Source organism: Pangasianodon hypophthalmus, chromosome 16, assembly GCF_027358585.1.
Source record: "Pangasianodon hypophthalmus isolate fPanHyp1 chromosome 16, fPanHyp1.pri, whole genome shotgun sequence".
Classification (NCBI taxonomy): domain Eukaryota; kingdom Metazoa; phylum Chordata; class Actinopteri; order Siluriformes; family Pangasiidae; genus Pangasianodon; species Pangasianodon hypophthalmus.
In genome coordinates, this window is record NC_069725.1 from 11,654,810 (window position 1) to 11,667,779 (window position 12,970).

The 12,970-nt window shown below is 37.0% G+C and overlaps 1 protein-coding gene across 1 annotated transcript; it reads right to left on the bottom strand.

Annotated features, from left to right (window-relative positions):
- Positions 1 to 1,180: 1,180 nt before the first annotated feature.
- LOC113530846 (isocitrate dehydrogenase [NAD] subunit gamma, mitochondrial) lies at positions 1,181 to 11,825 on the bottom strand. Its single transcript, XM_026921204.3, has 13 exons — positions 11,558 to 11,825; positions 11,135 to 11,182; positions 8,938 to 9,035; positions 8,754 to 8,869; positions 8,590 to 8,650; positions 8,030 to 8,162; positions 7,685 to 7,818; positions 6,997 to 7,099; positions 6,578 to 6,724; positions 6,385 to 6,479; positions 5,852 to 5,912; positions 3,693 to 3,821; positions 1,181 to 2,772 (listed from the first exon to the last, which is right to left on the bottom strand). Exons 1-12 carry the CDS (start codon positions 11,633 to 11,635, stop codon positions 3,717 to 3,719), a joined length of 1,179 nt encoding a protein of 392 aa, XP_026777005.1. The 5' UTR covers positions 11,636 to 11,825; the 3' UTR covers positions 1,181 to 2,772; positions 3,693 to 3,716.
- Between the last annotated feature and the right edge of the window lie 1,145 nt (positions 11,826 to 12,970).

Genomic DNA, 12,970 nt, shown 5'->3' on the forward strand with positions numbered 1-12,970 from the left:
ACCCTGGAAAATCTACATAGTTTTATATTTACTTATTTGGCAGAAGCTTAAATGTGACTTACTTGTAAAGTAGAATAAAAATTCACGCATACATCTGAGCAGTTAATGGCTAATGACTTCTCTCAAGGCCAGAACTGTGGCTCTCTGGTAGTAAATGAGATTTAAAATCACAATTAACCACTGAGCTCCCACTCCTCCAGATGTAACTCCTGATCTCTTTAAACAATAAGCTGTGTGTGAGATTGAGGGAATAAATAGAGGCACATCTACTAGTCCCTAATCATGTTAGAATTCTTATTTACAGACTTTCTCTTTTGATTTGCCTTTTTTTTTCAGTGGATGCATTGACAAACTGCTGGACGCTAAATGCTCCATTTCTGCAAACCAACATTTGGACTTCAGATAAATGGTAAAGTTTAACATCTCCTATTATAACATCTTATTTTAATTATAACATCTCCTAATATCTAACTTTGATCCTTGACTCTGCACAAGGCCACCTAAAACAAATGATGTAAAACTACAATGTTTGAAGGGATTAAGTGTGCATTTAATATAACAAGTGACTCATTTTGGGTTATTATTGTATTATGTCACTGGCTGATTCATTTGCTTGAGCTTATTAGGACCTTAAAAGTTTGAGTGAAATGCTTTCTTACTTATGTTTCAAACTGATGCCTGCAGCTAGTTCCCAAATCTATTTTATGATGAAATGTAAGCATAATTAAACATACTTCTAATAGCATTCTGCTGTAGACCAAGTAATATGACGGTTTGAACTATATTTAAAATACCCTAGATGTGAGATCATTTTGAACTTTAGTCTTTAGACTCCAGTTAAACTGTTTTTAAAATAGAATGTTATGGAAACGTACTTTTAAATAGCAATTTTATGGAAGATTTTCAGCAAGGTGTTTCCCCCTAAAACACCGTCAAGTGATAAATACGGCGTGTTCCTGCCTGCGGGCCAGAGCATATTTTGTCCATATGTGTGTACAGATGTATGCATTTATAATGTTATGTAACCTTTTTGGCTGTTTTGTTAAGCTTGCTTTAGTCTGATGACTGGATTTCAGCACCATCTATTGGCAATGAATAATCTGTGAAAAACACAGATATTTTTAATCAAATTGTTATTCTTAAAAAAGAAACATTTAAATGAAAAAGTACATACAATAAGTATTTTTTGAGGTGAGAAGTATTTATTGCACAAGATCTCACTGGCTTATACTTTATCCACAGTGCTACATTCATGAAAAACAATGATACAGGTTATGATAAACAACTCTGTATGCTATTCCTACTGCAGATTCCCGATAGGAGCTTTTATGTATTTTCCTGAACATTAACATACAGTGAGCACTTGATTTCAGTAACAGTGATTATTTAAGTCAAAAAGCAGAGTAGACACAGTCTATTTGATTTCCACATACAGGAAACATCACTCATCACACTTTCCTAGTTTACTCCTGCTTGTGTAACGATCCCATGTAGCAAACCCATGCATTTAGGTGCAAATTAAAGATTTCTTAAAGATTAATTCTTAAAGATTAATTAGTGTTGGGAGTATTAACCGTGCTTAAGAATTGCAGTGATCCTTGGTCCAGAATTAAAGCACCATTATGTCACCATTATGAACAGTCTACACATAAATCACACATCATGTTATGAACACAGTAATCCATAATAAAATCCATGCATCCATAATAAACTTAATAATAAACCTCGGATTGTTCTGTTGGCAGAGGAAGCTTTAAAAAAGCCTGGATAACTCTGAGAGGAACATGTCAGTAATTAATATCCTTGGATGTTTATGAAAAATAAGACAACATTCTGCATGGCTAATCAGCAGGTATCCATCAACCTGCATACTGGTGATTGAATTACATATTAAAGCAAAACAACATGTTTAGTGTCTTAATTTTAGACCAGTGTTTTACAGTGTTGTGTAAATGTACAATATGGAACATTTGTATAAATAGTACAGATGACAAATGTCTCCATGAATCCCTTTGATATCCTGTTAAAGGTGCAAGAGTGCTTGTAGCAGGTGTGTTGCCATATTCCATGCCTCAGTGTGTTAAATATGTATTTAGGTTCATACTGTGTTAGTGTTAGTTTTACACCTGCTGTGTTTAACAGTGTCTACTATATGTGTTTCGCTAAAAATGGTTACTCTTGATGTGTTTGATTTTATGCTGCTTTCGACTAAAACTCCGAACTCGTACCTTGACTAGGAAAAAACAAATAAAACGCCCCTCAACTCAGAATTCCTACTTGGAAAGTCAGGGAGTTCAGCAAGTGACATCAAATCAACATGGCTGCTCACACCATCAATAATAAGCAAAGTAGCACTTCTTTACTTTTAGCTCAAGCAGCATACACATATATTAGCTTGTTACCTCTTATAACTCTGACTATACAGGAGGTAATTATACGTCACTCTTCAAAGTTAGCTAGTTAGTAACAAAAGACGAACACTGAGGCGTCCATGTTTTTGTATATGAGGTATATTCCAAGTTCTGACTTTCCACTTCTGAGTTTAGTCAAACGCAGCATTAGATCTTTCAAGTAAACTCTGGATATTTAAAAAGGAATAATCTGTCCACTCACTGCTAATTTTTAATCACTGTAACAGTTTTGCATATTAAAGCTTTAACCTACATGTAGCATATGGAGAGCAGCGGAGTTAAAAATGATATAGCACAACCAAACAAACACACACATAAGCTTCACCTAATTTTGCAGTATATATTGATTGCAGACTTCTACCTAAAAAGCATAAAAAACAACAAATGATTATTTCTGGCACATATTTAAGCCCTTGTTAGCGTGCATGAGAGTTTATACAGGGTTTCATCATCAGCTTTAATAGTGTTGGACAGCCTTGTGACATGCACAACAATTAAGGAATAAAACACTTCAGGACATGCTGTTACAGTAGGATTATCAACTTCATGCACTTAACTTACCAGCCTGAAGTTGATTATTTTCCAGCAGACTCTGAACTATTTTATTCTTCCTATCCGACCTCAATTTCGCAACGCTGACATTTTTTATTGTTTTATTTATTAAAGAACGACATCTACATTTTATCTGTCTATAGTTACATTTAATGTTGTGGAACATTAGTTCCTGTTATCCCTTCCGTCAAAGCAGCTATAAAGACCTTCTCTTTTTTTCTCTCTCTCTCTCGAAGTTAACAAGACGAAAAAAACACAGCTTGTCATGTTATCGAGAAAACTTATAGAGTAAAGTCCTCTGTCCCGAAGACTTCCCTGTGTTGGAAAATTTAAAGTTACAGCTTTACTTTGCTTCACTGTTACAAAGCTCTGACGCTGGTCCTTCCAAAAAGGGTACATAAATGTCTTCTCACAGAAAACGCAACAATTACGTTTAAGAAAAATGTTTTAAGAATCTGTTCAACATGGAGCATCCGCTATAGAAGTCCCTGTGTAAGCTGTTACTATAGAAATTATACCATATTAGAATGAGCGTATTAATATAATCTTGCAGCCACTCAGAGCTGCTGTTATAGAAAAGTAATCAACACTTTCTGACCAATCAGAAATGATCATTCAAAACAACTGTGGTCTGACTGCTGTATGTATAATATTGTAGTATTACAGTCCATACTGATGTATTTGAATTGTTGTCATTTGTGCAGAGTGCTATAGAAAGATTCTTCCTACCTGATGTTCAGGTGACATGGTTGTTCAGATAGGTTTGGAGATTTGCAGTTTGCTCCTCTGAACCTCCTGCATTATGGCTTGCACCACCTCAGACGTCGTGCCCTGACCCCCCAGATCTGCTGTGTGTAACTGCAATGGCAGGAGGAAAAAAGAAAGAGATAAAAAATATATTTACTAATGGATGCAATAGAATCTGTGTCCTCACATGAATGTAAATATTTACGTACACAAAGTGTACATGAAAATGGACAATCGTAGAGCTCAACATGTACAGGATAATATCTCAGTTGAGTTGCTTTTAAAAGGCAAGTCTTGAGTAATGTTGGATACAGAGAGTGCACAAATAAATAAGAACACCAAAATGGCATACTTTATCCATAAGTAATAATAGAGGATTGCAGTGGAAACAAGCTTTAGTACATGGAAAAACTTGAGATAAAGTACAATTTTAAAATGATGTATAGTTTCCAACTGATTTAGAACAATGATCTTTAGAGACATGTAAGCATAAATGACCTGGTCAAAGTGCACACAAATTAAGAGAGATCCTGGTACATCAATTATTTTGATGCAGTATTGTAATATATAATGCATATATTACTGCTGTGGAGAGGAAAGCACTGAAACGAGTCGTCAGCAATGCTTAGAGAATCATCAGCATCCTGCTGCCTGCTCTTCAAGAAACCTACAGTACCCACAGCCTCTGCAGAGCAACCACCATCTCCAAAGATCCTACTCAATTCAATTCATTTTTTTTTTGTGTAGTGCTTTTAACAATGGACATAAAGCAGCTTTACAGAAATATATAAATTCAGATTAAATTACATCTCAATAAATTGCAAATACATGAATTTATCCCTAATAAGCAAGCCAGAGGCGATGGTGGCAGGGAAAAACTCCCTGAGACTTCATGAGGAAGAAACCTTGAGAGGAACCAGACTCAAATGGGAACCCATCCTCACCTGGGTGATAACGGATAGTGCGATTATAAATAATTCCCTTCTATAACTGTGTACTACATAGACAAATAGTGCACTTGTGCAACCAGTAGATTCATTACAATTTTCACATGAAGTCAGGTTTGTTGAACCTGTCCACTGTCCACTGATGGAGACCTGAGTGCAAAACCGCTCGCAGCAACCACAGCCCCAAAGCCACCACAGCAATCACAGTCCCAAGCCATCACAGTACAACTGCCCATATGAGATCCCCAAGCCATCACCATGGCCCCAAGTGGCACCATCCCCAGCAATCCCAATGATCTTCAGGCCCTCACCTCTACCAACACCTCTTCAGCTTCCTGCCCTCTGGAAGGTGCTACATGTGTCTCAACACCTACATCACCACACTGAGGAACAGCTTCTACCCCAAAGCCATCAACAGTCCGAGCCAGCATATACTCCTAGGACAACCTGCCCACATTCTCACCTATCAACTCTAATACACTCTCCATGCACACGGCTGCACTGGAGACCTGTTCACCCACACACACACACACACACCATGCCATACGGCTAATGTTCTGGTACATCATCTGCTTCTAATATTTTGCACATCGTTGCTGTTAATTTATTTTAAGCAGATTTTTTTTGCACATCTCAACATGTATTTTGCACATCTTTTGCACAGCATCTATCTGCACCAATGATAATACATTTATACTGTACATATTTACTGTACATATATACTGTATACATCTTCTTCATTTAATGTATGTAACATACAGTGGATATAAAGTCTACACACCCCTCTTAAAATTGCAGGTTTTTGTGATGTAAAAAATAACCCACGATAAATCATGTCAGATCTTTTACCACCTTTAATGTGATACAGCAACCAAAAAAATGCAAGTGAACACCAACCAGGTTATTATGCGTTTTTTCCCCTAGAAGGTTTCTATTTGTTTTTCACTTGAATTTAATTAGTTGCTGTATCACATTAAAGGTGGTATAAGATTTGACATGATTTATCTTGGTTTCATTTTTTCATCACAAAAACCTGCCATTTTAACAGGGGGTTGTAGACGAAATCCTGTTTGACTGGTACGATGATAAAAGAATAAAGGTACTCTTACATGAGACAATCATCCTAAGTTAATAAAATCTACTCCACATACTTGAATAAGAGTGTGCAAAGTAGTTAATGAGATTCTATCATACCTGAGTCTCAGATAAAGTTGTAAGGACTGCTTTTCGAATTATAGTGGCATACTCATGAAGTCTAGAAGAGAAAACGTAAGACAGAAATAAATGTTAAACACCACAGATTAACACAACCACTTTGATAGGACATCTCTAGAATAGATATTGGACCAAAATGGCCAATTAAACAAATGATGAATGTAGAATATGTTAAAGGGAGCGGTTTGTAATTTTTAGAGCACTCTACTGCCCATGAGGCAAAACGCAATTGCAATGAAAACAGGCCTTCTAATTGCCTTCTAAGGGAAAGGTGTCAAGCTGGGCAGCTCTGTTCTGGGTATGAGCCGAGCTAATTTCTGTACCAGAAAAATGGAAATAGTCTGAAATTAAGAAACTAGACCAATCCACTACATGGCGTTATTATGAATAACAGTATTCCAGGGTATCTCTGAAATCATATTATTATTATAGTTCTAGAAATAGTTTTGAATCATTACAAACTGCATCTTTAAATCAGCAGAGGATGCTAAATCCAACTTCTCTTCACACACTTTAAGTGATCCAGCATGAGGCAGCTGGCCAACAGTGTAGCCGTGGGGTTTGCAATATTCTTGTTAGCAATGCTTTTCCCAGTGTTCCTTGTGGCCTGCAGCACAAAGCACAAAAATTATGAGAATGCCTGGAATGCTTTTAAGAGCTCTTTTACCAACAGTGGAAATGTGAAGTGTGATTCCGCTCTCTTACTGTTTCAAAAACAGCGTAGTCTTTGCCATAGTTGGCCCCTGGAACTAAACCTGGGCCACCCACGAGTCCGGCACACACGTTGCTCACCACGTTACCATAGAGGTTTGGCATCACCATCACGTCGAACTGCTGGGGCTTGGAGACGAGCTGCATGCACAGAAATAAGCACATACACAGCACACTGTTATGGCTCACCTGTACCGTTTAGCCACATTAGGCTCCAGCATTACCTGACAGGTGTAGGATCTCAACCAGGTGTTATTTCTGACTCTCTGCATTAAATCACAGAGAAACTAATTGCTGATATGCCACACACTTAAAACATACTTTATGTTCCAGGTGAATTGAAGCAAAGCCAAAATTTACAGTAAGGGAGGAAAATATTCTTAATCTCTGCGTACATGCTGGGAGGCAGATACCTGCATGGTGGTGTTGTCCACAATCATGCTGTCAAAAGTAATATCTGGATATCCGGCTGCTACCTCCTTACAGCACTGCAGGAAGAGACCATCACCCAGCTTCCTGTACAGAGCAAAGCACAAGTATCCCATCTCTTGACACTTCCCACATTTTGTAATGGAACAGAAATGGTCTTAAGTGGGAGTTTATCATCAATCTACACAAAAGAGCCAATAATATTGAAATGGGTGGTGGTGAATCAATATAGTCTGCAAAAATAATTTACAAATAAAAATGTAAAAGTTGTGATTGCTTGAGGCCCCAGAATTTGTTAGAGAAAATACCTAAGCAAACAGCATCATAAAGACCAATAAGCTATCAAAACAACTCTAGGACAAAGTTCTGGAAAAGTAGTATTCCATAACTTTTTACTTTTGATATGTGTAAATAATTTTGCAGACTAACTTAAATATTATGGGCAACTTTGTGTTGATTCATGACATACAAGCCCAATTAAGTCTCCAAATAAAGAAAAGTTACACACACACACACACACACACACACACACATATATATATGTGCACTGTAATAATTATGCACTGTAATAATTATGCACTGTATAATTTAACATAATCTACGTAATATTTTTGCTTTAAACAGAAAATATACAATCTAGAAAAACAGTAAATATCGTAGAGTGAAACTGACATGATGTTGGCTTTATGCACAGCAGTGACCCTGTGGCGACCTTTTTCTCGGGCAAGTTTGAAGGCGTATTCAGCGATCCTCAATGAGTTCATCCGAGTGATGATCTTCAGACACTCCACGACTCCTGGGACATTCTGACATAATAAAAAGATCAGAATGTACTACAGATAATATTTATATATTAATATTGTATTCAGTGAATCTATCAATTTTATAATTGTTTATTCATTCATTTTCTCAGTTAAGTGTTAAATATATAAAGAAACCCTTGTACTGGCAATTCAGTATGTTAGTGTGTGTGTGTGTGTGTGTGAGAGAGATAAAAAGAGTAAAACTGGCACAAACCTCATGCTCTAAGCTGCTGTACTCTCCTTCCGTATTCTCTCTAATGATGATGATGTCTATGTCCTTGTGCCGGGTTAGAACACCAGGAAGAGTCTGGCAGTGCATCACATTAGCATACAGATCCAGGGATGTGCTGAGGTTTTAAACAAGAGACAGTTGTGTTTGTTGTGAAAACTAAGATTAAATCATAAAACCAATGAAGGTGTACTTTGAGAGGAAGTAGACTCTTCTGGGTGACAGGAGAAAGCAGAATTATAATTCATTACTCTACTACAGCTGTATCCTATAAAGCCAGATAGTAGTAAGTGTGCTGAAAGAGTGTTCAGTACGAGCATACTGAGAGTAAGAGTCCTGAGATAAGCAGAGGGAGATTTTTATGTTTACAGCAGCAGTTCTACAGTATCCAGGTGAGATTATCCACTGAAGCATGTGTGGGCATAGACTGCTTTTGGAAAGTGCCAAATCCATGTGGGACTATCCATAGTGGCAGAATATGCAAACCTAAACTTACTAAAGAGACAAATAAAACTGTTTCTCTAAAGACATATTAATAATAATACCGTAGCAAGTTGTTCCTGGACTTGTGAGAGGGTGGTAGTTTGTGATTGGTCTCTATATTACCTGAAAAAATAGTAGAATGAAAAAAAAGAATAGAATGAATAACTGTAAGACCTACTTGCAGTATATATTTTCAAAAATGTCCACCTCCACAACCATATCCTACCCTTCAGTGCAACTCCATTGCGTCTGATAGCTGTGACAGCATTATTAATGTCATCCTCTGACGTTGCCGTTGAGTCCACTTTCACCACCTCAAAGTCCACAGGGACGCAGCAGAACCTGTGAAGATCTAAATCTGTCAAACTATCCAAATCTCCCAAGGCTCAAAGTAAGGCTTGTTCCCAAACCTGAAAAGCTCCCGGACATGGCTCAGAAGTTCAGGTCCAATACCGTCTCCAGGGATCAGCGTTACTGTGTGTCGGCCTCCGTACTTTGCAGGAGGGGGCTGGAGTGTGGAAAGAAGAGATAGACTCACGTAACAAAATCACCAAATACTATATGTACAAATGGGTACTCACTCCAAAACAAAGGTCATTAAAGGATCTTTATGTGTAATGGTGATCCAAATATTCTAATTTCTAGTTAATGAGTGGAATGCCACTACAAAGCCCATTACATGATTGCACACAGGTGCCACAGCGATTTTTTTATGTTTACAAAATGCATTGCATTGCATTGCATTTTGTTTATGTAGAAATCAAACCTATGTCAATTCTTGAGTCTGTAGCACATGTCTGCTATCCACCACTATATTTTGAAAGTGCATTCTATGTAGGAGTTTCCCTTAGTTAGTTAACAATGGTAGCCTTTAAGCTTAGTGCACCTTTATAATATAGTGGTACAATACCCTGCACCCACACACAGTACTCACAATAACCTTGCCAGGGATTGAAGATGATGAGGAGGATGCATAATTTAGGTGAGTAGATGTGAATGTGATGGAGAGAACAAGTTAGTCATGAGAAAATGGGTATATCAGAGCCAGTGCTAACATTTGTACAAAAAAAAAAATCCATTCAAAATCCATTCATAAGCCTAAACTGCCAGCATATTAGGTCTACCTTCCCTATATCCATGCACACTGAGTATGTGAACACCTAACAATCACATCCATATGTGGTTCTTCCCCAAACTGCTGCCACAAAGTTGGAAATACACAATTGTCTAGAATGTCTGCATGCTGTAGCATTAAGATTTCCCTTCACTGGAACTAAAGGGCCCAAACCTTTTTCATCATGACAGTACCCGTGTGCACAAAGTGAGCAGAGGTGGGACATAACAAAATCACTTTTTTTCACACTACATGATTACATTTCTCTATAATCACACGTATAAAGTCATACGGAGAATTTTTCGCATCAGAGAGCTTCAAATAGTTCTAAATTTCTAACAAATCTAAACTTTATTCAGATGTGTCAGCAATAATAAGAGCTAATACCCATCACGGTGATCTATCGGTACACTTTGCATTTACAAAAGGCAGTTTGTATTGTGACAGCTAGCTATTAGTATTCAGCCATTTTGTATTGTCAGATTTTGTATTATCATTTTAGCTAACATTTGAGAGATTAGGAATAAAGCTGTTGTTAGCAGTTAGGAATTAGTCTTCGATGTTTTCCCGTGCTCATTGGTTCCTTGATGAAAGGGGCCACTATTTTAGACATGTTTCACTTTCATACTTCAACTAAATTTAATGTTTATGCTTTTGTACTTTAATGTGTGTGAAGCTGAACTTCACGTTTTCTGGAGTATTTATTTAGATGAGTAGCTGCACTCAGGATTTTGGGTACAAAAAAGACATTTTGGGTGTTGATTGATTGGTATGTAAAGGTAAGAGATGATATGTGGTTGTTGTGTAAAGATGTTATATTACTGGGAGGGACAGTATAATAGTGATTGTGGGATCTGCTGATTTTCAGGACAGAATTTTAAATTCGTTTTAAATTAGGTTCGATTTTTACATTAAATTATAATTTTAATTGCAGTTAAATTTGCATATTTTAATAATATTTTTTATAATATTTACCTGATGCTTTCAATATTGAAATGCTGGACTGGGCTAAATACATGCAGATATGTATTATATATCAAATTATATATAGTATAACATTCATCTAAGTTCAATCATAAGGGATAAAGCAATTAGTGGAGACATATGAATGCATGAAAGGGATCTCTCTTGCTGTGAGAAGTTTGGGAACCTCTGCAGTAGGATATACAGGACCAAAATAGTTCACTACTGCCCTAGAGAGTCAGTGTGGGTTCCAGCTTAATTTCTATCATGAACACCTTTGATCGAAAAATCTTGAGTTCACTGGTCAATCTTGAGCATGGGTTACTGTATGCATGGAGTTTTGCATCTTACGCCCATAATGAGTGTGTGTATGTGTGTATGGTGCCTGGTGATGGCCTGGTGTACTCATCATCTATGCTACAAAAGAGCTTCTGGGGCTGTTGTGTACTTCTAAAAGCAAATATAAACCTTAGACTATAAGTAAAACCAGAGAAAATAGGAAACACCACAGTACATGGCGGGACACTTACAGTGTAAGAGGACTTCTCTCTGCTGCTGCATATAACTGGTCTTATCACCTGCCATTCAGAGATCACAGAGTGACACATATAAACAGACTGGCATTAGTTAAGTTGATAAAACAGTAGTTTTATGACTTGGGGGAACATTTCAGTAGGTTGACGCACTACATTAGTCCACAGAATGACATGAGATGATACAGCAGATATAATACAGCAGACATTTGACTTGTTTTGAGTCGGTTTGCAGAGAAGAGGTTTAACAGTAGCAATCAGCTCTTAGAGGAAGTAACAGCTCACAAAATGTCAATGACCTTGCAGACGTGGCCTGTGACGTGCACATGTGGCCCAATAGCCGTACTAATAAAAAACAGGAGGAAAATTAGACATGTAAAACCATGACATTGACGTGCTGAATCATGAGAAGCGCCTTACATTGACCGTGTTGCCCTTTAATCCGGCCCAGGGCTGGAGCAGCCTGGACAGCGACAGCACTGACCTAGCAGAGGACATTTAGCTTCCAAATATCAGAATAATGAAAGAAATGATAATGAAGAAAAAAAAAAACAGCAACAACAATCTCTCCAAACAGTTCTTCAGCAGACCAAACAAAATACAATACTGTAAAGCCGTTTCAGGAACCGTACAAGGACAATCCTTAAGGACTTGTTTGCCTTTTGCAGGACGCTTTTACATCAGCGCCATCTGCTGCCTGAATATCGCTACTGACACTTTTATGAACCTGAAGGCTTCAGGACAACAGAAAAGAAGACTTTAAAAAAAATAGAGTACTTAATTTCATTATTTTACATTAATAAATCATACTAAATTCACAATACTATATTGTCTATAAATTATGGGTTTAAGTCATTCAATTGTCACTTGACAGAGATAATGCTAGCTGAGTTGTAGCTCACTGAGTTACATTAACAACAAGTTTCAGTCTAGCACCTTGAAGAGTTCTTTGGTTTGTAACTGTAAGAAAACTATGTACAACCCTTATGAGGTTTTCTTTTCTGAAAATGTTCCAAGACCATCAACCATTCAAATAATATCCCACCAAAAAGTGTAAACACATGCTAGCTAGCATGCTAGCTGAGCTTAGAGTAAGCAGAGGAACCTCCAAGTGCTCAGGGAAATATGTGTAACTACATGATTATTATCTGTTATGTGAAAATCTATTAATATATCTTCATATAGCTAAATATATCTTTACGCTTTTAATTCATCTAAACAAGCAGTTTACTGTTTTGGCTTTTAGGGTAGGCTAATAAAAAGAGTAATGCTAACAAATGAAATAAATAACAGTCCTTTTTATTTTCTTTTTATTCAGGTATATGAAGATTATACTTCATAAACTAGTAGTCCAAAAAGTAATCAGATTAATTATATTTTAATAGTATACATCACTAATGACATGTTTAGTCATTTCTTATCCACACTACATTCCCTTTGTAAAGTATTAACACTATGTGTGTCCCGTATAGAAACTGAATATATGGTGATTTAACTGGCAACTTATTCCTAAATATGAATACATTGAATACATGAAAACATTTAAAGCTGGTTATACACAATTGTGGATGCGAATACAGTTTGTATTACCAAATAAAAATAAAAATAAATAAATAAAGACCTGCAGAGATGGAAGTTATTAGTTATTTCTCAGGCATAAACCTGTGTTGTGTATACACAGCAGTACTAAAGCGTGGATGTGGGTTAGGGCACGGGCTGGACACTGCTCTCAGATCAGTGTTTGCATGCCGCTGTTAAATGCTCCATCGGTCCAATTAAAACTCGCAAAGTTCGATTTACTTAAACTGGTAAAGAATCACTTCACTGCAGTCA